Below are 27,364 nucleotides of genomic sequence, written 5' to 3' on the forward strand. Positions count from 1 at the left end.
TTGATGCAATAGACTGCATTTAAAGCAACAAATTGCATTTTTTGACTGAATTTATTGATATACTCCGAATTTATCGCATCCCGTAGGATCGCAATTCAATTAGAATTGTTTTATTAGAGTTAATTTTATCAAGTCTGCTTGCGGACTATAGGTTGAGAAACACTGGTCTAGCCGTATTCGATAGAGCTGCTTCAAAGCACTGAATAAGCAAAACATCAATATCGACAGCTCACCATGGCGCACACTTTGAGAACAACTGGCAGTGTTGCCAATAGTACAAAAATTAAACAACTACAGTAAACGCTGCTTCGGCGCTAGAATCCTGCTTTAGCACAAAACCATAAAATAATATAACGTACTCTAATAACTATAGATACAATTTTTTTTCGGAACTGCTTTTTGTAGTTTTGCTAAGTAGCGGTACTAAGCAAGGCAACTGGGTGCATCAAGTAGTTGTGAGTATGTCAAGTTCTTTGTGAGTACACTTAAAAGAATAATTAGACTTTGAATTAATTATGTTCATTTTTAAATGTCTATCCTATTTCAAGTTGTTTCCAGACTGAAAAGATGACGTATAAATATAAGCATTATCCTGGAAGTCGAAGTTATGCGGACTACAGCAATGGCCACCTTCTAAGCGGTTTAGATGCAATTGGATCTGTTGAAGTAAATCAAAGGCACACAAGCTGCAGATCACTTCAGAACACCCCGAGAAGCAAATTTAAAAACAATAAATGCATTTTTTTAGCAAACCAGGTCATCTCAAGTTTTTTAGTGCAGAGGAATAACCAGCATTTGCTAGTAACGTTGACAAAATGTGTGACTATGGATTCCTAATAATTAAGCCTCCAAAAGCCTGTTGATGCTTTTTTTTGTCAGTTAGTAAGACAAAAGATTGTTAATTACAAATTTCAAAGAAACATGTAAATATTGCTATTTTCAAAGTTTAAATATGTTTTCTTTCAAAAGCTGAAGTTTTATTACGGGCCCACGTTCAAGAAACACCCTAGCTTTTCATTTAATGCTTCAAGATAGAAAAAAACGAAAGTAGGCTAAAGTTACCCACATACAAAGGTAACATTGGCTCAAAATGTTTTTATTTTTTTAATTAACTTAAGTTATAGAAATGTAAGATAGCCTATCGATATATAAAAAAAACCTGAATTCCAGGTTTTTTTTACCAATCCGCGTTTTCACGCTGCACGCATCATAGAAAACCTGCTCAACTGTCCCTCAAAGAAAGAAAGAGGGAGATATCACATGATCCAAAAAGCCTCATTGAAGAAAACCCGGGCAGCGCCGGGTATTATAACTAGTTAGTAATAATATTGGTTTAATATTGGAAAGTGAATTCGAATTTTTTTTAAAAAATTGGCCGATTAGTTCCGTGTTTACGGTGGAGTTATTGAAATTTGCATTAAAAAATTTAAATTGTGATCTAAACAACTAGAAATTTTTTTGTCAGTAATATTTCGATTGTGTAACTCAGTTTGTTCTGCAATTAGATGGGTATTTCTTCTAACTAAATAGCCGGGGGAAAAAGACGATCTAGCTGTAAAATAACTAAATTAATACAACCATTCCCACTGAATACAACAAAATCTATGATTTGCATTGATTTTGATATTGTATTGGCAACCTTATCCTCAATATTAATACTACAACTTATAACCGTACCTGCATCTTATAAACATCCCTGTAAGGAATTTCTAATGAATCGGTATTTGCCTGCACGTGTGTTCCGAGTGTATGTGTGGCCCTGATGCAGTTATGTTGTCAGAATCATGCGTATTCGTGTTCTTGTCGTGCTGCCACCCATGTTTCATATTTTGAAGTGAAAGTTCCAAACGCCTGAATTTTCGTGTTATGTAAGTGGTGTGTTGAAGGCTTGCCTGCTCTCTGAGGAGAGACTTTTCAAATGGGAGACCTGTTCACATTCGCATCTACAAGTTAAAAAACCGCAAACTAGTTACAACTAGTTACAGCCGGCCCAGTGCCGTGTTAACGCATTGGAATGCCTATCCCGCCCCTCCTGCGTACACCTCTGATCCCAATATAAGGTAGGAGATTCGGGGGGGGGGGTCAAAAATGGCAAAAAAATCTGTTGACGTAATACTTGAATGGCTCCTTTAGTCCAGTAACAACTCGAGATGACGGAAACGATACAACATAGCATTCGGATAGTCATTGTTCATTCCATAACATATTTTGTGCATTTCTCCTAGAAGTTTTTTTGCACTTGCATTTCTAGAACAAACTATAGACGTGATTTTGATAACTAAAGGAAAAATACGTTTAGTAGAAGCTAAAGCAATCAAAATATTTTCACGATAGATGTGTGTGCTACTGAAATAATACCACAAGCTTATAAAAAAAATCCTCCTATTTCAGAATGTTTTTTTTTTTCGTTCCTAAAAACATCTCGTTCCCAAAATGACTGATCAGTTATCTGGCTTCCTTATTTTATAAAACAAACTTTTTCTTCTTCTTCTTAGAGAGAGAAAAAGAGTAGGAAAAAAAGTTGCCGAGTGGAAAAGCAATCCATCATAAGTTAGTATAATCCGCAAATTTCAATTTTATCTCTTTCAATATGATACGTTATCGTAACGAATCCATTCGCCCAGAAAAAAAATGCTCGCATGATCGAATTCTTTTTCGAAGGGGAAACGGTAATTAATGAGAGTTATATATTAAATATCATTTCTCTCGATGTACGAAAAACATTTCGGTTCTTACTCGCAAAAGAAATAGCGAAAAAAGTAGAGAAGAATCTTCTGAAAGCTTTTTACATCCATGACGCTGTTGATATCATCCAATGATGAATTCCCGAGTAAAAAAAAAGTTACGGTCGAGTTATTGGGATTTTATTGGATTCTTCTCTTCATCTGTGATAGATGAAACTAATCAATTTTATAGAGTCTGATCCAAATTGAAATGAGTTCGAAACTTTCCTGTTGATCATGATATATATTTTTTCTTTGATTTCTTTTCATCGTGAAACAAATCGAAAAGATAGGATCTTGCTCTGATATCGTAGAAAGGATCCGACAATTAAAAAAAAATTGTTTTCTATACGGCAATCAATATTGAAAACCAGATAAGCATGAAAGAAGTTGTGAAAGAATCTCCCAAACAAAACTCAGCTGTAAATAGATTTCTATCATAAAAAAGAAAAATTGATTTGTTAATTTAAGTACACGGGAGATGGAATGCCTGCACTGACGTCTAATTTGATCACCATTTTAAATTAAAATAAACGTCTAGTAAATGGAATATTAGAAGTGTGTAAATTTGAAGAGAATGTTTTTTTTCTTATCCACTCTGCGCATAAAACAGCAATGCAACACAGGGAGGCCCGAAGTCAAAAATGTTTGATATTGCTCAAGCAATGAGCACATAATGTTCACTTGGATATGTTTGAAGACCATACGTCACACATTCAACAAAAAATGTCCCGTTTTTGTAAATCACCCATCGCCTGAACTGAGGGTGAATGAGCTATAGAATGATGACTGGTGTGTGTGTGTTGCTGAGCAATACCATTCAAATGATTGGTGTTGCTTTAGCATCATGAGCATATGTTCCGGCTTCCGTGATGTAACATGTAGTAGTATCAACATAATAGAAATTGGTAAAGCAATTTTATAAAGCAATAAGCTGGACAAATTTGCATATGTATGTTTCAGCAGCTACAAAATATTTTGAAAATGCAAACTGTGTGAATATTTGTCATAAAATGTTACTTTAACATGCAGTAATAAAACATAATAAATGACAGTGAAGTAATTTTAAAAGTAACAAGCTAGACTAATTTGTGACTATATTTTAGCCAGGCAACTGTTTAAGCAAATTGTACAGCAAAATAATTGTGTAAAATATGTGTATGCATATAAATACCTTGATTTTTCTTTAATGTAAGAATGTAAAATACTTATTGTATAAAAGTACCAGGGGCACCAAATTGCTACTCACGAGATGTTTATGGTTCTTGCTGAGGGTAGGATGTAAATCCTTTTTGAGAAAATACATGCTACCTCTAGGAAACCCCTGTATGATAAATCATATTTTCAACGCCGGGGTAAGTAATTCATAGAAGTGTATAAAAACTGATTAACTTCCCCCAAGTAACGATTCGACCCATATCGAAATTCCATATCATTTGTTGACAGTGGCCCTCTTGCAAGACAAGCACCAGAATTATGAAACTCATTGTTATATTGTTGTGGCTCACTGATATCTGACTCAAAGATTAACATGTTTTTTTCAAAATAAGAATGTATATTAAAAAGCTTAATATATAATTTTGATATAAGTATGTATATATTAAGCTATAATATTTGATATAAGTATACAATCTTGAGAGCAAAATCCCATCTTATTGGAACTTTTTCAAAAGAGTTTGACTGCAGGATTTTCGCACACACAAATTATGTATGACCCTTCTGTCCTTGCGGGTAGTCGTGTGGTGACCCTAATGTTTCAATATAGTATGTTACTAAGCTTATTTCTCAGAACCAGAGCATGTATCGATTGAGCTTATGGTGTGAAGATGTATGGATAATTGACATAAAAAGCTTTTAAATTAAGTTACCAAATTAACAATGGAAATTTTTTTGATCACAGCCATTCAGAATCAGCCATCAACTGATGGCTTGGGCCGAATAACAGTCTGTTGCATTTTTTGCAAAATCAGGTTTTGACAGGACTTTACATAGTTTCTGAAATACCCGGTTTCCAAAGAACCATAAAAGAAAAACCCCACCGCTACTTTTTACATAATGGTCAATCACTAGCACACAAATAACCATCATTTTCATTTTTTTACCTGTAAAAAAGAAGAAAAAGTACGCTGATTTCAAGGGACGAAAAATCCCAATATGAATTTTTCTAACAATATAAGCGGGAATAGCAAAAAATTCAAACGTATCCAGGAAAAGTTAGCATTATCAGTGTATGAAAATGTTTAGTTCATGAAAATTAGTCATATTAAGCAGGAAAACGTTCTTAAACGAGAACATAACAAGCTGGATCAACAGTACTATAAAATTATCACTTTTACCAACGATTAAGCATAGTGCCCGTGTGTCATTGATAAATTTGATAAATACTGAAAAAAACACATTATCGTTTTTACTGGCAATTATGCATAATAACCAAGTGTTTTTGGTAAATTTGATAAATACTTGAAATTTATCACCTTTATCTGTGATTATGCATAATACTCTAGTGTGGTGAATTTGATAAATATGGAAAAAATTCCAAATGAGTCTAGTATGTGTGATGATTACATATATTCTTACCTGATATGATACAATCAGGGCTCCCACTCAAAAAATGAGAAAAAGTAGGAAAACGCAGGACTAAAAAGTAGGATAGGGGAGGGTATCCCCCTTAGACAACATAATCATAGCATAATGAAAAAAAAACCATAAAATTTTTTTTTTTTTTTTGCAAAATTCAAATAATTTTAAAAAAAAATATTTAATTTTGAATAAACTTTTTTTTTTCATAGCACTATTTCAGTTTCTTATAAGATTGACTCAAGCCAAAGCAAAATGACAAATGACTTGTTTACAAAACCAATTTTTGGCCAAAACAGTGCACTAGCAACCAAAGATAATTCTTTGCTGTCTCTTCTCATATACATATACAGTCAAAACTCGTTAGTGTGTCACCTGGTAAACACGTCACTCCGCTTACCCGGCCACTTTTTGGAAGCCCTAATTGTCCTCTGGTAGGAATTGGCACAGCTATGGCTTACTCCGTTTAACGAGTCACTCCGCTTACTAAGTCATATTTTTGCTCTTCCAAGAGTGACTCATTAACGAGGTTCGACTGTATTACATTCTTTTTGGAGTCTTTCAAAGTGCAGAGCTTGTCAACTTTCTTCGACGATGCACAGCAAATTTTGAAGTACGTTTTTTACGAACGATGCTCATTTTTTTATAAAATTCCTTCGAGACCACTTTCAAAAGCATAGTGCAAAATGTGTAGACTACAAGATCCGATGTAAATAAGGCAAGGTGAACCAGATAGTTTTACTGCATTGTCCATCATTTTTTAAAGGGATTTGTTCACATTTTACTCTTCAATGCCAGTAATCATTTTTGACAAATGGAGCACTTCCATTTCTAGCTCTTTGCTGAGCATTGTAAATATTGTTCATGCCACTTCATGCCTTAAAAATTCAGAAGACAACTGAATGCTATTGAATAGCATCAGAATCACCAAACCTAGAATAGGCCTATGTATCCAACTGCTTTGAAATGCAAACTGTTGTTTCACTTATTTGCACCATATTTTTGAATGATGAATGTTAGTTACTGTCCAAGACCATGAAGTAATAAATGCAAAATTATTTTTCCATCCAGACAGAAGTTTTTAATGACTACTCTACTTTGTTGAACCCTCAAACTAAGCAAATGAAAAATCAATAAACCAAATGGTCCACATACCCCCCCCCCCCCGCCTCAAATAACCTGAAAAATGATACAATTTCTGCTTTGGCAGAATCATTAATTGCATTCTCCAACATTTGTAATATTTGGCAATATATCTAATTTCCTGCTCAATTAAAATCAATTACACAAATTTTTTCGATAGAATTGGTGGTAAAAAAGTAGGAAAAGTAGGACAAAAACTAGAAAGTAGGACATTTTACTTAAAAGTAGGACGAGTGGGAGCCCTGTACAATGCATGTATGAATTATCATACATAGTATACCATATAGTACGATTTATCATGTTTACCAATGAGGCGACGCTTGGGTATTATGCATAATTGCAGGTAAAAGTGAAAATATTTTTTTTAAAATTTATAATGTACTTAAATTTTATTGGAAATTTAAGGAAATTTATCAAATGTACCAACAGCTTGGCAATTATGCATAATAACCAGATTTATCACATTTACCTCAACATATATAGCCTCTATTCATTCACACTTATCAGGCACAGTTCAAAATCTGATCCTAACTTGTTCTGTTAGGACGAGACAGATTTCTTGGAACGGAGATGGACCATGACCGTTGTGTATGAATAGACCTTAACTCAATAGTTGTTTTTGGCAATGAATATAATATGAAATTTTCTATTCCCTAATTTTGTGATTTGTTTTCCGGAATGAAAATGATATACGGGGTGATTATAAAAAAACTATCCCGACATATGGGCCCCTAACTATCATACCATTCACAGAAACTGAATGAAATTTTGGCATAAGGTATTTTGAGGTATGCGCTCAAGAATGATATGGAAAACAACAGTGTCACTCTAACAGTTATGGTTACATTGAGAAAATTTGGAAAATATCAAATGGCAACACCAAGTTTTTTGTATTGGAATGTGATCTCCATACTGAAAAACACTAAATAGCGTTGGAATGGCACCTGTAGCACGAAAATCCCCGGAGCTAGGCAAGGAAAAAGTAAAAAGGACTTTGCCGTGCACCAGAGCATTAATGTTCGTTTCATTCATCACACTGTTTCTTCGGCTGAGATCCCAGCCTGATTAGTCCTCCACAAGGTCATGTAGAAAATTTGTGAAACACAATAAAATGCTTTATTTTATGCTGCTTCTCTGTCCTTATTGGTTGTCCTCACTTTTAGCCTATCTACCGCCGGTGATTTTCATGCTACAGTTGCCGTTCGAACGCTATTTAGGGTTTTTCACAATGGAGATCACATTCCAATACAAAAAACTTGGTGTCGCCATTTGATATTTTCGAAATTTTCTCACTGTAACCGTAACTGTTAGAGTGACACTGTTGTTTTCCATATCATTCTTGAGCGCATACCTCAAAATACCTTATGCCAAAATTTCATTCAGTTTCTGTGAATGGTATGATAGTTAGGGGCCCATATGTCGGGATAGTTTTTTTATAATCACCCTGTATATATATTTTAAGGTATGAATGTGATAAACGTGACTTTTAAACATGTGATAAATAAAGTCATGGATGACACAATTTTTGAAAAGTGACTGTCAAAATGGGATAAACAAGTGGAAAAAGTGTCGCAAAATTATGTTAATTATAGGACAATCCTGCACATGCATCAGACTGCTTAAAAATACAAATTGAAGAACATAAAGGTTTTTTTTCTTCTAGCCAATACCACTTGAAACTTCAGCCATTGAATCAAGGCATTATAAAAAAAAACTTAAAAGTTCATTGTTGGAAAAAAAAATCCTACAAAAAGTTATTCTTGCCTTGGAGAGTGAGCCAGTGAGTGCATAAAGACAACTGTAGTATTAATTTAAGAATCTCCATAGCAGAGATTATGAAAGCTTGGCAAAGTGATATGACAGCATCTACTATAAAGAACTGTTTTGTTGCAGCTGGTTTTCAAAAGTAATGCTCAATATGATGAGAAACCTAAGTGCTTTGCATAATTGAAAGAAAAATGGAAGCATATGAAAGGCATAGGAACTGTTGAAGATATATATACAACTGTTCTAATTTTCTCTAAATTGATAACTGCATTTGGATTGCTGAATATCCTACGGAGCATGACATATTGCAAAGTGTTAGGAAACGTAATGAAGTTACTACAGTGAGTGATGAAGATGATAATGAAGAGGTTATTATAAAACCTTCACAAGAAGAAATGCTAACAGCATTTGATGCAATACGAAGGGGATTACAGTTTGAACAAAATGTTATAAATGATGAAAAAAAAGAAAAACATTTTTTATGAAAAATATGTTCCTTATAATAAGCCTGTGAAAAGTAGAATTAGACTTTAAAGTTCAAAATATATGTTAAAGTGAATAGGTAAATTTCGGTTTTTGTTTTTTTAGTTTTTATAACTTAATTTACAATTTTTTATTTAACTAATTTTTTTTATAACTAAGTTCTGAATGGAAGACTGTTAAATAAAAACTAGACTGTATGACTTTGTACATAAGTGTATTTACTGGTGGTTTTTACAACACCCATTCCTAAGAGATACCAACAGCAACATGAATTTGGCAGTATGTAGAGATGCTAAGTCTCTATTACAATTTTTTTTTCTTGGTCTGCAGAACAGTACTATATGCAAATGTCACTGTATTCGATTAATTTTAGTGAGAATTGAATGACTAGCATTATACTAGAACACATCCTTACTGGAAATAAAATAATGTGTTATTTCTACTTGAAGTATTTCAAACGAAGCAAATACATTTTGACACAAAAATTAAAAATAAATTTTTAATAATAAACTATAATAAAAATATGCATTGGCACATAAGCCAAATTCAAGAGAGTGACTGAATAAGAATGAAAAAAATATATGTATATGTAAGGCCGGGATTACACTATAAAAAAGTATAATAAAAGATCTTTTACAAAACTTGGAAAAAAAACAGCCAACAAGCCTACTGGTTACATTCGCTCAAATGTAACAAATCCACTTATTGGTTGCATTTTTCAAGTTTTATAAAATATTATCACAAAAAGGACAGGCTTTATTAACCTCAGTCGTGACAAAACTTTCAACACTTTACAACAGATGGCTCCCCAATTCGCATCCAAAGACCACTCGGACGCAGCAAATACAAAGGCGAACTCTTCGGACGACCAGACGTAAACATCACTCTTCCACGACTCATTTGTGTGTATTCTGACCACAAGGTCCTGATGACGGCTCTCCATGGAAGAGCCGAAACGCGTCGACCATTCGACCAATTGAGTTTATTTGTCTTAAAAACGTGGCAATTTTTGTATAAATTTTATAAAATAGCTTTTATCAAGCTTTTATTGCATAATTTCTGGTAAAAGTGAAAAAATATTTTTACTACTTAAATTTATAATGTGCTTAAATTTTATTAAATTTACCAGCGGCACTCGAGTACTATGTATTATCGCTGGTATAAGTGATTAATTTAAGGAAATTTATCAAATGTACCAACAGCTTGGCAATTATGCATAATAACCAGATTTATCACATTTACCTCAACATATATAGCCTATATTCATTCACACTTATCAGGCACAGTTCAAAATCTGATCCTAACTTATTCTGTTAGGACGAGACGAAACAGATTTCTTGGAATGGAGATGGACCATGACCGTTGTGTATGAATAGACCTTAACTCAATAGTTGTTTTTGGCAATGAATATAATATAATATTCTGGAATGAAAATGATATATTAGGGTATGAATGTGATAAACGTGACTTTTAAACATGTGATAAAATTGAATGAAAAGTGATTCAAAGTTAAATCATAAAATTAATCGGGCACTTGGCATATGGTCTCTGTTCAAATAATTTTGCAATGAGAAGTTCCAAGATGTTGGGTTCATATAAATCAATTGTTAAACTGTACCACAGCATTAATTGAAGGGCTCAGAAGCCCATTCAGTGTAAGTCAATTATTTCTGAAAATGATTTATGTATTGCAAAAGCCTCTTCATTGTTATAATTTTGAGTCGCAAAAACATTCAAGTCGCCATTTTGATACTGAAAACGTTTTTATCTCCTTAAAAGACAAAGATCTTTCTTATTTAATGCGTGGAGATCCAAGGACATATAAAAATTCTTTTATCTCAATTTCAATGCTTATTGACTTATACTGATTGGCTTCTGAGTGCACTGATTATTGCTACTACTACAAGGTTCATGCACCAAGTAAACATTCCAATGGGAAATTTTAATGTGATCATACCGTATTCATAATGTCAGATTTATGAGCGTTTTTTTATCTGTTTTCCATATTGGAAGAGGCAAATTCCTGAATTCTTATATTTTTATAAATGTAGTGTTGAAGGTAACCATTGCTGCAGAACCACCAGCAGCAATGACAACATAATCTGATAAGCAAGATGATACAGTTGAATGCTGTTATAACGAACTCGAAGAGACCGGAGAAATCAATTTGTTATAACAAAATTTTGTTACAAAGGAATTACGGGTTTTTGCATCATTCCTACATAAGCTTATCTGGGGGAATTTGAAAAGTGTTCATTGAAATGAGATTTTTGCTATATCAGTATTCGTTAAAATGGGATTCGACTGTATATGAAGAAGTATCCAACAAAGTTTAGAAAACTGTTCAATAAAATTCATCTCAGCCCCCCTATAGTAGTTTCAAATTAATTTGTAGTAGAACCTAGGGGGAAAAAAATTCCACCATCACTTTTTTTTTAAAAACATCTTCAGAATCAAACATTTATTTGCGATCAACCTTTATTCTCTATACCTAAGTAACACGCGTCCTTCGGATCTTAACTCATACAAATCATAGAGTTCTTGTGTATTTTTGGTGCGGATCCACAAAATTAGAGTATTAAAATGGTGTCCTATGGAAGAGAAAGTGTGTTTCATTATAAAGTTTGCAGCATCTATTTCTGTTGCTTTTTCCTAGGCTTTGCCTTAGACTGATTTATTTCTTTGAGCTTCTTCTTTTTCTTGTGAGAATGAAACGTCTTCTGCGGCTGATTTTTCATAGCCTCTTCATATTTCCTTTTCTGATACCTTCATTACACAAAATCCAAAAATTAATCAATATGTTAATTAGAGTGCATTTATTTAAATTTTTCAAACACTTGCTTGATTTTTTTGAGTCTACTACTTCAGAAATCAAAAATAAAATATATTTTTCCATGAATAACTCACTTTTGAAATTCTGCATCAGCTAGAAGTTCATCGACCAAGGTTTTCTTCCTCTGTCTTTTTGGAACACGTGCATGATAGAAATCTATCGGTGGCTCTACAACAGTACCAATCTGCAAATAAGAAAATTAAATATAATTTTCCTTCATAATTGGAAAGAAATATCTAGACCAATCACACACAAAAAATCAATGAGCACAGCACAGAATTAACTGGTAGGATATCCTTATATACAGGGTGTAACTAAACTGATTATCAGAACTGTAAGTTGATTCATTCATCCATTCACACACGCACACTCTCTTCCCCTTTCACTGTGTGTGTGTGTGTCTGCTTCAGCACTTTGCATATTAGCGAAGGTTATGGGGAAGTTTTAGGTTAGAAAATGTTTTATATTTTAATTTTGTTATACATTAGTTTTTGTTCCTTCAAAGACATCTAGCAACATCAGCATTTTACTTCATGAGCTCCAACCCTAAAAAGTGTTAGTAAAGTAAAATATGACACAAAAGTGTAGTGTAGTAAGCTCTTCTACAGGTCAATAAACCCCAAACTGAATTCCATTAATTACAGTCAAGTCTGTTCAACCAAATGATTTAGCAAAGTTTTCTATTTGATGGAATTTTCTACAGACCCTTGATATGGAACAGCATTTACATGTTATTTACCTATGTAACAAAGTTTTTCCAATTTTTCATTTTGACAAATGAAAAGTTGCAAAATACAAAGTTCCAACAAAGTCAACCAAATTGGCTACTGTGACTTCACACGGAATTCCCACAAGGGGAAGGAAATTACTTACCTTTGAGGGGGACCATACAGCACTATTTGTCTAATTTTCATTAATAATCAGGGAATGGTCTTGGTTGTGGAAAGCCATGTGTATAATTATGTATTATTGTATTATATCTGGCAGGGAGGCAATCGAAACTGCATTCCACGGGACAAAACTGGTTTTCTTTGTGGGCCTGTGACTGCGTGGAATACATTCTTTTTCAATCAGTGTGTGCATCTCTTGCCTGTGCGTTAACTCGTTCAACATGTCTAAAAAAAGTCATGTGTCTTCCGGATAAAGTGAAACTTGTAGATGATATTTATGAGAAAGCAAAATGTGGCTTTAAAGTATGATATAGCAACAAGCAGTGTGACAACAATTTAAAAAAATTGTTCAGCAATCATTCAGCACAAAAGCAGTAGTACAAATGTAACCAGAAAAACATTTATAAACAATGCTCATAAGAATGCTGCTGTTTTAAAATAAGTTTCAATAGTAAAAATGTGCCTCTCTTCTGTCAAATGATACAACAAAAGGCTATTGCTTTTGCTGAGGAATTGGAAAACTCAAATTTTCAAGCTAGCATAGGATGTCTTTTGATAAATTAAAAAAGAGTCATGAAATATCTTATAAAACCATGGCAGAAAAAAGCTCAGGGGTTCCTAAAGCGGTGTGTGAAAAATAGAAAAGAAAAAAAAAAGCAGTAAAACATTCGGACGAATTACAGCACAAAAAGCATCTTTACTGCTGATGAAATAGGCAGTTTTTTAAATTTCTAGAGAATGGAACTTTAATATTTGAAGACTGCAAGTGCTTCAGAGGGAAAAAATAACAAAGACTAACTATTCTTTTATGTGGGAATATGACTGGTGAAGATTATTATAACTGTTACTAATAAGTAGAGCCTGGATTATATGCAAAATACATGTGCATATGCATTTGCATATTTTGGTCTTTTTATCATTAATGCATATAAATACATAAAATTAGAAAATATGCACTTATTCTGAAAATTGTTTAAGCTTCATTTACGCTCACTTTTTTTTTAATAATATAAATATTCCTTAAAATGTTTTCATAACATTGCTTTTTTCCCTGCAGATAAGATTTAGTGAATTAATAGAGACGTTTGTAATACTGTATTTTCAAAATATCGACCGTTTTATTGTAAGGTTATATCTAAATGCATATCAAAAGTGTTAAATTTTTTTAGAAATAGTGTCAAAGTTCTTTTGTTACTGAACAGCTGTGGTTGTTTGTATATGGAAGTATATACATGTGGGGATATTTTTTCGAGATGAATACGCACTAATTGAAAATATGCATTTTAAAAACATAAGTCCTTTTTTTGCATGGCAATTTTTTAATCCATATATTTTCTCATTTTTGGTACATATTTTGCAATTTTTAACTTTTTTGGATGTTTCAATGCATATTTTGGGGTTTTTATGTAAATTTTGGCATTTTTAGTACATATTTTGAAATTTTTAATACATATTTTGAAATTTTTAATACATATTTTGAAATTTTTAATACATATTTTGAAATTTTTAATACATATTTTGAAATTTTTAATACATATTTTGAAATTTTTAATACATATTTTGAAATTTTTAATACATATTTTGAAATTTTTAATACATATTTTGAAATTTTTAATACATATTTTAGCATTTTTAATACATATTTAAGCATCTTGTATATTTTTAGAGCAGATTTTGACATTTTTTTTAGTGTATATAATCCAGGCTCTAGTTAATCAGTAAAAGTCAAAACCCCAGTTGTTTCAAGAGAACAAAATTTATATAATTGAATAAAAAGTCATGGATGACACAATTTTTGAAAAGTGACTGTCAAAATGAGATAAACAAGTGGAAAAAGTGATGCAAAATTATGTTAATTATAGGACAATCCTGCACATGCATCAGACTGCTTAAAAATGCAAATTGAAGAACATAAAGGTTTTTTTCTTCTAGCCAATACCACTTGAAACTTCAGCCATTGAATCAAGGCATTATAAAAAAAAACTTAAAAAGTTTATCAAGCTTTTATAGCGTAATCTAGGCTTTACAATAAAATGCTATAAATTGGTAATTATACAAATACAACGCCACAGCAGGCAAACTACCCAACGAGATGGCTGACTTAAGAACATCATGAATCCCGAGCCATTTTTTGGAGGCCCTACCTACTACTGCTACACCACACATACACCCTGCCCAGCCATCCCCCCGTAACCCCCAACGAATCGGCACATGCGGGAATGTGCGTGTACGTGTAGTGAAACCTGACGTGAAGTTGTTTTTTTTTTGTTTCTCTGTAATGCTTGTTATGTGTAGTGCTGCCATCTGCCACCAGTTTTTCTAACTATGAGTGAAGTGTTATGATTGAATGATTTATCGTTGTAGGACTGTTGCTCTCTGTGGTGAGACTTTTTAATGGGGAGATTGGCTCGCATTTGTGCCTTGAAGTTGGGAAACACAGAAAACCAACTTAAGCTGACCACCACTGTGGGGTTCGAACCCGGATCCTCGCATCACGAGTCCGTCACTATAACCACTCGACCACCACAGCGGCTCCATTGCATCCATTGTCTTGGTAAGTTTGATAAATATGGAAGAATCACATGGCAATATCATTTTAATTTAACCACTTAACAGTTTAGTCCGTAATGTGATGGCATACACTACAGTATAATTTAAAATAAATGAAGGTGATAGAAACAAAGTTCTTCATCAGCCATGTTCATGTTGGCTTTCTTCATAACCAGCACTGTTGATAAAATTTATTACCCTACATAGAAAAGTTTATGCATAATGCCTGGTAACTATGAGTAATTTCATTGACAGTTATACCAATACTAGCATTTGGCATCACTGGTAAAGGTGATAAACTCAATACAACAATATATATTGAACTTGCAAAATTACAAATACAAATAGAATGCCACAAAAGGCAAAATGCCCAACGAGGTGGCTGAGAAAAAGATGCCCATAAAAATATGGATGTCATATATTTCAAAAATACAGCAACCCAATTAAAAATGCAATTAACACAAATTATAAACAATATATACACATGATAAAATATTATACAACGCCTATAAAGAATACTTATGGTTGTCTTATTCTAAGAATGGATAGCTTCTCGATTTACCCCAACATGTTTATCGTATTTCTTTTTAAACGTGTCAATTGTGTTACAATTTACTACCTCCGGGGGTAAGCAATTCCATTTATTAACAACCCTATTAGTGAAAAATTCCCTGCGACACCATAACCTTGCATTGTCCCTCACCAATCGATACTGGTGTCCCCTTGTAGAAGCAGTCGATTGGCGGTGTACAAAAAGTTCATGGTCCATCCTATCCATCCCATTGAAAATTTTGAACACTTCGATCATATCTCCTTGACACCTGCGTTCAACCAATGTAAACATATTCAAAAAATGAAGTCTCTCTTCATAACTCAAGCCCTGTGTGCCAATAAGGACACACATAGCTCTTCTCTGCACCCCTTCAACCAATTCTATGTCCCTCTGTACACATGGTCTCCAAAACCTTACAGCATACTCCAGTCCAGGACGAACTAATCCTCGAAAAAGCGGAAGAATGACTTTAGGAGAACGCGAAGAGACCTTTTTCAAAATGAGACCAAGCATTCTATTCGCTTTTTTTACCACTGCTGAACAATGTTCAGAAAACCTAAGCCGCTCGTCAATGAGAATTCCCAAATCGGTGACCCTAGTTGCATCCGGGATAGTGACACCATTCAACTCGTAAGAGAACAGTGGGTTGTTTGAACCACAATGAGCGACCATGCACTTATCAACGCTAAACATCATGCTCCATTCATTTGCCCATTCATCTGCAATCCTGTTTGAGTTGGTCTGGAGCAACTCCCTATTGCTTTCATTCCCGATTACCTCTATTAGCTTCACATCATCTGCGAATTTGCTAGTAATCCCATCGATACCCTGATCGAGTTTATCGATAAAAACTTAAAAAGTATGGGGCCAAGGACACTTCCTTGAGGAACTCCACTTGTGACGTCTGTCCAACCAGAGAATTTCCCGTTCAGCATAACTCGTTGCGACCTATCTCTTAACCACGATTCTATCCAATTAAGCAAGTTGCCCCCAATTCCAATCTTGTGTAAACACTTCAAGAGTTTGCCATGTTGGACCCGATTGAATGCCTTCTGGAAATCAAGGTAAACAATGTCTACATTTTTGGGTCTTACCCAAAGCCTTAGTCACGTGATCGTAAAAGCAAAGGAGGTTAGTTACACATGACTTCCCCCTTCCTGAACCCATGCTGATTATCCGACAATACATTATTCTCGTCTATCCACTTCACAAACTGCCTTTTGATGATAATTTCCAAAATTTTCGAGAGGAAGCTGGTCAAACTCACTGGATGATAATTCGACACCGCTTCTCTACTACCCTTCTTAAATATTGGAACAACGTTAGCAAGTTTCCAATCTCTTGGGATGATAACCTCAGTAACACTACTCCTGTATATCTGTGCGACTGGCCCCCAACAATTCATTAGCACATTCCCTGAGGACCCTGGGATAGATATCATCTGCTCCTGGTGCTTTGCTTGCACATACATTTCTTAGAAGATTTAGGACCTCCACATCTTCTACTTGAATATCGTTGAGGGTTTTATTACCCCATGCAACACCCGTATATCGAATATCATTATCTCCATTAAAAACCAACGCGAAAAAGTCATTGAAAGCACTACACATGCCTACATTGCTCTCTACCCTAGAGCCTCCTATCGAGAAAGGGGCTAACTGTCCCCTTACATCCACTATTGACATATCGGAAAAATGATTTTGGGTCAGAGCCAATGTTATCTGCTAACCTAGATTCAACTTCCTTTTTACTATCCCTTCTTGCTTTCTTCAACAGTCTTCTTTTATCAGTAAACAATGATAGGTCACCTCGTCCACTTTTACAGGGTTCATACAAAATTTTCAAAATGAAAAGTAAGGAGTTTCAAGCAGTTTTTAAGGAGTCATGGCAAACTTCATAACTTACAAGTTTTACAGCAAAAAAAATGGCGGGACACATATGCAAATTTATTTTTGATTTGCAAACAAATTTTCCCTCTTCTCAAAAATATAGATGTAGAAGTTTTGATTTGTTACCCAGCATCATAAGAATTCATAAAATAATCAATCCACATACATGCTTTCTGTCGTCACCAAAGTGTTCTAAAACCTTCAAGTGTTAGTCAAAAATATAACCTCATAACAGCATCACATAAATTATAAAAATTCTAAAAGTGATATTCATTCCCCCTCCAATTATTCAAAATAAAAACCACAGCCGACAAAGATTTTTCTTACAAAATTATTTATATTTGCAGCAGCTCTAGGCACACACACACACTTACAGCACAACTTCCTAGATAGTAAATTGCCCATAGATGGTAATAGACCTGAGTTGTGCTTGGTTTGAAAGAAAGAAAGCCCCCCCCCCGGAAATCACTCACTCAAACAATCTGGGAATGTGCCGCGGGCCGCTCAATTGAAGTAAGAATTTGCCACGAGCCACTTGAGGCAGGCCACATTTAGGTCATGTGTTGAGCACATGTATCCTTTAAAATAAGGGGCTGTTCAAGTATTACATCAGCAAATTTTCAGCAATTTTTGACTCGCCCCTCTTGTCAGAAAAAGTCAGCAAAACTCTCACCCTCCCCCTGTCAGCGCTCTGTCCCCTTCCTCCTAACGCTTATTGGTGGAATCTGAATTGGGGGCTTCCCCCCAGATGATCAAAAATTTATTTTTTTGATCCACAAAATATTTTTTAAAAGAATTGTAAAAATATTTGTTACATTTTCGAAACAAAATATCTTTATATGTTATTATAATCAATTTTTGTTAATTTCAATGCTATTTGCAGGCTAAGAACCCAAAATTGCTCAAAAAATTCATTGCGACCCTACCTCTCTAAGTCCTTGGTAACCCTTGACCCGCGGTAAACATTCGGCCTGTGCGGACCAAATGTGGCCTGTCTCTAAATCTATTTTTGTAAAAATGAACCAAGTGACACATTTACAGACCGCTTAAGTGACTCGTGGCACAACACCAGACCATTTAAGCAATCTGTGGCACATTAAGCGATCCCTTGAGTGACATGTTACAAAGTTTTAGAGCTTTGGTCCTGCCACCAGTGCGGTTCTACATCACTCAAGTTATCCGCGGCACATTCCCAGATTACTTAAGTGATCTGCGGCATAACCACGGATCACTTATATGACGCGCGGCACAGCTCCAGAGCATTTGGATCCGCTAAGTATTTGATCACTAGAGTGGCTCTGTAGGGGACTCAATAGGGAGAATGTTAGTTCAGGTGCCCACAAACTAGTGAAAAGTTTTACTTGTTTTTCATGCACCGAGTAAGATGCCATTAAGAATATTTCATATTTGTATAAAGGGTGGTTGATGACGTAAGAATCATCCAAACCCCCCCCCCCCTCCACGTCATCAAGTCAGCAAATCGAAAAACCCCCCATCCATGCTGACATAATACTTGAATGACCCCTAACATAAAGATACCCAAAAGTTATTTTCTGAAGGTTAAAAAAAGTGGGTTCAGCTATAGCGGCTGATCGGCTCGTCCTCCCCCCCCCCCTCCTGTAAAAGAAGCCGTGGCTCGGGCTGTCACTTTTAAAAGCCGGGTTTTACTAGCAGGTTTTCTATGCCGCGTGCAACGTGAATCACCCAGCGCGACACGCCGTCTATTCATCAATATGAAAAGCAGTACGACTGTTTTCCTACAGAGCGCAATACGGCTCACGACAGCGCTTTACGTCGGGCGTGATTGGCAGACTGCTTTTAGAGGAGTTAAGCGTCGTGTGCCGCGCGTTTCAGCGATCTTCCCTTCATTTTCGTGTTGTGTCTCTTCCCGTTAAACCGGAGCATGCAGCCGGAGTATATGACGCCAGGGTCATATACTATATAGCCGTCCTGAGCCGATGCGCCACGATTGGAAAACGCAAATGCGTAACGTCATTATGTAACTCATTTCTGCCGACACGAAATGATCCAGTTAGGTTCACGCGGCGCAAAAAGCCTACTCCTAGGAAAACTGGCTTCAGGGATGAACGCCCGTTACGGGATCCCAGGAGAGATAAACCCATTGTCTCTCATAGGATCTCTTGTGTGTGGATAGAGCCTGTTCCTCTTTTTTTTCGCCTTTTTATTTACGGCAACCAATCTGCGAAACAGATTCGCTTTCCCCACTGGACTTCAGTTTTTAGCACTTTAAGGCGCGGCGGCGAAAAGATACGCTTGTCGTCGTCCCTTACTCCAGTGGAACTGAATTTTTTTCCCCTTTCTTCTTTTTCAGTAGCGAGTTGTAATGTGAATAAAACACGTCAAAAAAACTGCGGAAAGCAGTGACATTTGGCGGTTTCTCGAAATTTTCGTAGTGAGATATTGGCTGTAAGCAAATGGGAAGGAGGGATAAAATAGGAATAGTAGGAGAGAATTGCAGTAAAAAAAAAGACGATTACGGCGAAAGTAGGAAAATAGTAGGAAAAATAGGAAAGCTGCGAGATCTGCACTCAGTATACTGCGTAATAGTGGAGGTTCGAGACATCGTTTCGCCGCATAAGTAAAAACTTAAAACTTTCTCACCACTGGGCATGGGGGAATTTTCGGCTACTGGTTCAGCGGAGTGATGTCGCTCTACGGGCCATAGATTTCCAAAGCTGACCATTTTGCGACATAGGCAGGAAAACACGTCAAAACTAGCGATTCGGTAAAAAATCATATTTTTAGAAGCAAAAGCGTATAATCGTATTAATTTACTAAATACGAAAAAATCGTAACGGTTGGCAGGTATGCACAACCATTGGATGTTCCAATCCCATCCCCTACTTACACATTTCCTATTACAAAGGGAGAGAGCGTTTTTTTTCTCTTTTCTTCCTCTTTATATTCAGGGGAAGCTTCCTCTTATTTTTCTAGGCAATGCTATTCATCACCATGGGGAATGCCTATTCTAAGAAAGATCATCCCTTCAGAGAAAAAAAAAAAAGACTTTTTCAGGCGTGGCTGCAAAAAGTAAGGAGTTATAAGGGCCCTTCCAGAGGGAAATGAAAAGTTAGGAGTTTTTAAGGAGTTTGTAAGGATGTGCGAACCCTGTTTTATACTCTCTGAATCCCCTTTTCTTTTCAAGATAAAGGTTCCGCACGCTATCCGTGAAATTGATTGGTGATTTATGACATTGACCATAACATGCATTACAAATTAGTCTCTCAGGAGTAATATTACAGCATTTAACAAAACAAAAAATTCAGTACTTTTTAATGAATTTTGTACAGGGTTAAAAAAATTTCCGGCTTTTCCAAGTTTTCTATAGTAAATTTTTGAAAAATTCTAGGGAATTTTATTTTAATCAAAAATTTGAAATTAATAAAAATTAATAAAAAACTAATTATATTATAAAACTAGCTGATACCCGGCGACGTTGCCCGCCTCGTAAAAAATGTATGTAAGCATAGCTTATTAATTATTTCTTAATCAAAACCATTTCTGCATAAAGCAAGAAAAAATTACTTTCAATGTATTTTTAAATAGTTTAATTAAAAACTTCAGGCAATCACTTGTGGATACACAATATATTTTGTTTTTCAATCTGGAGTGTAGATGTACAAATTTTTTGGATTACCAACATGAAAACAGTCCGTGTGAAAAACAGGGCTCAAGTAGGTTGATACCTGTCACTGCTAACGACTGGCTTTGCACTTTGTTGATTGTCACGGCAAAAGCTAAACCAATCGGGAACTGTAATCGCTTGAAAGTGAATGGCATTTCTTCAGTGATAATTGGGATACGTGGAATAAAGACGTCTTCTCCTTTTTCACATCCAGTTAGAGTCATTGCTTCAATGATGTAATTGTGCAATTTCTTCACGCAGAGTCTCAGAGTCTCCAAATTTCTTAAAAGCATTATAGGTGCTCCGACTTTGAGGGTCAAGTTGTATGGTGGCACACCCGGAATATCCAAAGAGGTCAAAAATTCTGCAGGATACAGAACTATCTGCGCTGAGTCTGTGACAGTGTCAACCGATTTGTAAGATGTGGAGTCTCCCGGAATAATTTTTAGGACTACACATAGGATCTTTTAGGATCTTGTTCGCACTGTCATTTTTCGGTGCCAGAATCGCTCTCTCACAAAGCCACTCATGGTTTCTGTGATTTTGTTGAATGTTTGGGAAGGCTTTGTCTGCAAGTTCTTGAACTGAGTTTAACAACTGGCAAAATCCATTTGGGAACATAATGAATCCAGTGCTTGGATCTACGGGAATTCTTCCATTGCCAAGTTTGACCGAGTTCGATGTGAAAATGATAGCAGTGCTGAGTAATTTTGCAGTTGAAACTCGCCATGTTGGTGGATAATAATATTTTTTTAACTTCGTGCCAGAGTGTTGAGGATTTGAGGTAAGCATTGAGTTCATCTGATGGCATTGAACAGTTTTATTCTCAGTTTTGTCGCCGTAGTTGTTGTTCTCTGACGTCAGTGACATCATGCGTCCAGCTTGTGCTGCGAATATTATTCAAACGCCTTTTAAGCATTTTTTAAATTGAAATTATACCTCTACAATGGGCGGATGATGAGATAAAGGCTGCATTACACTTACAGAACACCCTGTATATAGGCAAGGAAAAATGTCTGCGCTTCCCGGGTTTTCTTCAATTACTGGGAGGATTGGAAAAGTGACAAACCATTATAAAGGAATAAACTGTTATAATAACAGAATTGAAGGTGTGACAAACCATTGTAAAGGCATATATACACGTCTGAAACGCACTGTTGGAAACCACGGTAACCAAAGTAAACGTTCCGAAAGTGATTGTTGAGGCCCCCAAAACCATTGTTGCCCGACAGTTTTTTTGCCCATTTCGGGCATTTGCCCAGCTCTGACGAACTTTTAAAGTAGCCTACGGTTCAATCCCGGACCTGTTTGGTATATATGCAAAATCTGGCGACGATCGGTCTAAAACTGTAGATTTGTATAAAGAGCATACATACTTTCACATTTATATATAAGATTACTTATATTTATAAAATTAATGTAAATTAATTACAATATCATACTAATATCATAATCATAAATAATTATATTTTTTTATACACACATTTATGCTTTTCAAAATACACCTAATGGAAAAATGGAACACAATTAAGCAATGAAAGATTTCCCTTTTCTGCAATTTCAATGCCCACAAGATTCAAGCCTTTACTGTTGTTTCCTTTGTGAAATAATTAGTCAAAGAAGTAGCTGGTTTCACTGCATCACAATTCTTTGCACTTGACTTGCACTCACATATGCGCTATAACCGAGAAGTTGGGGTTGTTTACAAAACTCCTACGATTTCACATGCTTGGAAGGGCTCTGATAAGCTTATCTGTCCATGTTGCTCAAATTGAGTGTTTTGCTGCAAAGCTGACACCCCGCTTTGTACTGGTCATTTTTGACTGATTTGATCCAATCAGCCTACTGAAGATTAGGGTTTTTATCTGTCTACACAAGATTGAAAACACTTTTCTTACAACTCATCATTTTCAAATAAAGATACTCTTTTGTGGAAATAAAAATATACACATGCATCATCCGCCGGTGCTAACTGAAATCAACAATCAACTTACAAAATCATCGCAACTGAGCTTTGTGTACCCATGGCTTTTTACAATGCATAGTTACAATATTTCCGGAAGCACTAGAAGTAGTTATAATAGGTTGCAGCAATATGCTTTTCCACACTGCTTACGGAATCCTTGTTCCTCCTCGGCAGTATCTATAGTTTTTTTTGTGATACATCACAATATTTTACGTATTATCAATATTTATATGACATTATCAGAGTTACATTTAATTTTTGAAGGAAATTTTTTTTAATCTTAATTTTTTTGATTGATCTTTCTTATTCTTTTTTTTCAATCAGACAATAATTGCGATGATTTTCTAGCTCATCATCAGAAATTTCCAGGTATTTAGAACAGAAATAGACTATTTTTCATGATTTCCGTCTTTTCCAGATTTTTCTCTGATTGTATTATTGACTCTTTTTAATAAGTCATTCTCAAAAAATAAAGCTCAATAGAATGTGACAGATATTGATTTTTCTAATATTTTAAAGATTTTATTTTCATCTGATCTAATTATAAAACAAAGCTTTTAACACAAAACAAAACACATCAGCCAAGAGAGGGAAAAAAACAAATGCCTTTGATTTCTGTAATTCTTTTATTATTAATCATTCCTCTCTGATTAAAATTCAAATATTAATTTCCTTGTGGGAAATTTTACTGTTGCATGCAGTAAAACTTGAACCAATTTTTAATTTCATCACATTTTTTACTGGAGAAGATTTAAAACTTGTGTTTCTCTATACATACATAGCCAGCATGATGAATGTTTCCTTAAAAAACTGGTCTATAATGTGTTAATAACTATAGAAGGCGAATGAAACTGTATAAATTTATACATTTGTTGTACCAATGGATTAATTAATTACGATATCATACTAATATCATAATCATAGATAATTATATTTTTTTATAACACAGTATATTTTCATACACTGTGTATAATCTTGATTGACATAGTTGAAGAACTAAACTTACCTGGAAATACTTAGGGAGTGTTTTCATTGAGCTTCTTTTGTAGAAATGCTTAGGATCAAGAACATTACGCATTTGAAGAACGGTGAGGTCATTCTTTATCTCTTCTGTCACTTCAGTAGCGGGCAGTCCAAACCATGCAGGTCCCTTTGTTTTATCTCTTTCAGCCTGAAAATTTGAATTTTAAAAAAACATTGATTCAGAAATCATCCATCAACAATCATTCAAAGCGCAACAAAGTATTGATAGCATAAAGAAAAAAACTACATATGGTTCATTGAGCTTATTATCCTCTACTAATTACATTAAACAAAAATGAAAGTATCTGACACAAAAATAACAGTATGGCTTCAAGGGGGGCGGGGGGGGGGGGACAATGCCAAAAGTGAAGCAGACTGATCTATATATGAATTAACATCATGCCCCTTCCCCCAGACTTTCAAGTCTATCTCCCCCATGTCTGACTTGCTTATAACAAACATGGATGTTAAGAATACGATTTTTTCCCCCCCATTTCCCATATATTTCATCTATTGTTTATTGAGACTATAAATATAATAAGTATTTTTGCTGTATTTCCGACTTTGTTATAAGCAGGTCCGACTGTAATCCTTAATGATTTTTCACCTGTTGTACACGAATACCACCATGAAAATATTTTACTGGTTATTGCTTTGTTATTCGCTGATTTATGTTATACGTTATAAAAAATGCTATACCGAATGATATTATCCAGTGAAAAATAAGACCAAACAAGGAAATTTAATTTGATATTGCATTAAACTCCACTAGAATCACAATACACTTAGAGAAGTTATTTCCTCCATCTGCAAATCTAGTGTCAAATGTTCCCTCTACGCTGCATACAACCAAAAACACTTCCATGCATATAGAGTTTTTGACGTGCAGAAGAAATTCTTAATATTTCACATGGTTATGACAAAACTTCTCTCCCCTCCCCCTCTATTTGTGCATGACTGCATGTGTAGGTTTTTTTCTTCACCAATATACTTCCAGGATGAAATCAATTACATGATTTCCAAAGGAACAAAACTTTATTCTTTGACAAGACGAGTCATTATACATCTGCTCTGATCACAAGCCAACACAGAACTTCCTGTCAACTTATTGAATATAATTATCTCACGATTTTATCATTTTTCCTGAGTAGGGTGGCCAGATGTCTTGATTTTGCGCTATTAACTTCACTGGCCCAAAAAAAGCCTTCAGGATGCCCATTTGTCCCTGTTTTTCCTTGTGCATCAAAGACTTAATGAAATAGAACTACAGTCGACCCCACCAATCAGGTAACAGATAAACGGATATCCTGCTTGTACAAATAAAATCCTCTGGAACCAAAATTTCTCCCATACAGAAAACATTAAAAATCCTAGCTTAATGTTGATAATTTCAAAAACTTTCCCCTGCTTGATAGAAATATTGCAACTATTAGCCAGTCACGTGTCCAATTAATTTCTCCTTTTTTAAAAGTTTGAAGCTAATAAAATGAATTTTCCTGATTAAAATTTTGCATGAATATATTTAAACTGACTTCATGTTCTTAACTGTTTTTTAAAATCAAAAAGAGATAAACTATAATTGAAATAATTACTAATTAGTTTTTAAAAATTGAACTAATTCGATTAAAAATCACTGTAACCACCTGACTAGTTGGCACTTGTTAATGTGCATTAACCACTCTTATATCTAATATTTTTTAAAAGATTAAAAAAAAATTGGAAATTGTTCAAATATTGTTGTTAGTTGAGATTTTACGAAAAGAAAACAAGTGTAAGTGGTTTTTAGTTCATTTAATTACAGTAAACTCTTGCTAATCTGACACATATCAGAATATCAGACAAGAGTGTGCCAGATTACTCGAAGTCAATTGAAAAGCTTATTTAAAAAATATAAACTTCTGCACAGACATGCACTGACATGTTTTCATCTTTTATGCTTGAAGTAAATCCCCCTGAAAATGTGAATTACTGGATAGGCAGGATCAAGTCTACTGTATTTTTGAATTTCTGTTATCTATTGAGCCCACACAGGGCACTAACTTTTTCAATGAAAGTAAAAATCTCAACTTCAAAAGTCAAGCATTAAGAAAAAATCTGATGAAATTAGAAACTGGCGAAGAATGGAAGCTTTATCTTAAAAAGGAAATCTAATTTTGACAGTATTCACCCAAATTGTACTGCAATGGTTTCATGCTGGAAACAGTCAAAAATGCTTTAATCAACAGCACCTTAATTAAGCAAAAAGCAGAGAAAATTGGCAAAGATTTAGGAAACTTTAAAAATGTTTCTCCTTTTAAAGGATGGGTGCACAGTTGACAGAAGATTGATAATTTGCTTGTCAATTTTCTGTCAATGTTCAAGACATTGTATGGAGAATCAAGTTCATTGTGAATCATTTCATGAAACTTGAGCTTCAATTCTTAGTGAGTTTAGTAGTATGGAGGACATTTTCAATTGTGATGAAACTACTTTGTTTAGTAGAGCTATGTCAAATGGGACACTACTGCTGGGAGAAAAAGATTCATTGATTCAAGAAGAATAGATTGCTTAATGTTGCTTTTATGTGTTAACAAACCAGTCTTTGAGAAAAAAGTTTCAGCCTTTTTTAGTTTGCCAGAGCAAAATGCCTCGGGTTTGAGTAATGTAAAATTCTACCCTGTTGTATACACTTATTTTCAAAATTCTGGGAGAACAAGGAACATTTTCAAAAATGGGATTACTAAACCAGACCTAGACATGAAAGAGTCATGGGATTTCTGACAACTATAGCCCCATCCTGATGTCTTACTTTGGACATCTCTATGCAGAAGTAGTATGAAAATATTTTTGTATTACATTGTAAGTGTGCAATTTCATACTGTAAACAAGGAAAAAGATATTTTCTGGATATTATGCCACGTGAACTCTGAAAGAAAAGTAATCTGATCTTTACCAGAACACAAACCCAGGTGTTTTTTGCAAACCGGAAGGGTAGAGAGAGACTGCTTTTTTTGGAAGATAGACAGAGAGATAGATGGAATAAAGCTGTCTATTTCTCTGTCTACCATCCCACTTGAGAGCCGTTTGCCGTAGTTAAGAGAGGCTACAAATTTCTTCTACCTCTGCGCCTCACACCACAGTGCGTGAAATAAGGAAGGCAGGCAGGGTCGTGTCTCCAATGGTATAGATGGCACCATTCTTGCCTGGTTTGCAAGAGGATCTGGATTCTCTGGATTCGAGTCCCAATGGAGACTAGATTACTTTTCTTTCAGAGTTCACCTCAGGATAATATCCAGAAAATATCTGTTTCCTTGATATATTGGGCTAAAAAAATGCAGTCTA

General features: G+C 34.9%; 1 protein-coding gene across 1 annotated transcript in view; it reads right to left on the reverse strand.

The window, feature by feature from the left end:
- Positions 1–11,153: 11,153 nt before the first annotated feature.
- LOC149087819 (deoxynucleotidyltransferase terminal-interacting protein 2) overlaps positions 11,154–27,364 on the reverse strand; it is a 34,504-nt gene continuing 18,293 nt past the window's right edge. Inside the window, exons 5-7 of the mRNA XM_089231729.1 lie at positions 24,027–24,191; positions 11,601–11,710; positions 11,154–11,459 (exon numbers count right to left, since the gene is read on the reverse strand). Of these exons, the coding sequence (XP_089087855.1) occupies positions 11,327–11,459; positions 11,601–11,710; positions 24,027–24,191 (408 nt within the window). The 3' untranslated portion in view covers positions 11,154–11,326. The remainder of the gene's footprint in view (positions 11,460–11,600; positions 11,711–24,026; positions 24,192–27,364) is intronic.

The sequence above is a fragment of the Pholcus phalangioides genome, unplaced genomic scaffold, assembly GCF_987345545.1.
Source record: "Pholcus phalangioides strain wild (caught in Gottingen) unplaced genomic scaffold, Ppha-v1.0 ptg000004l_1, whole genome shotgun sequence".
Classification (NCBI taxonomy): Eukaryota; Metazoa; Arthropoda; class Arachnida; order Araneae; family Pholcidae; genus Pholcus; species Pholcus phalangioides.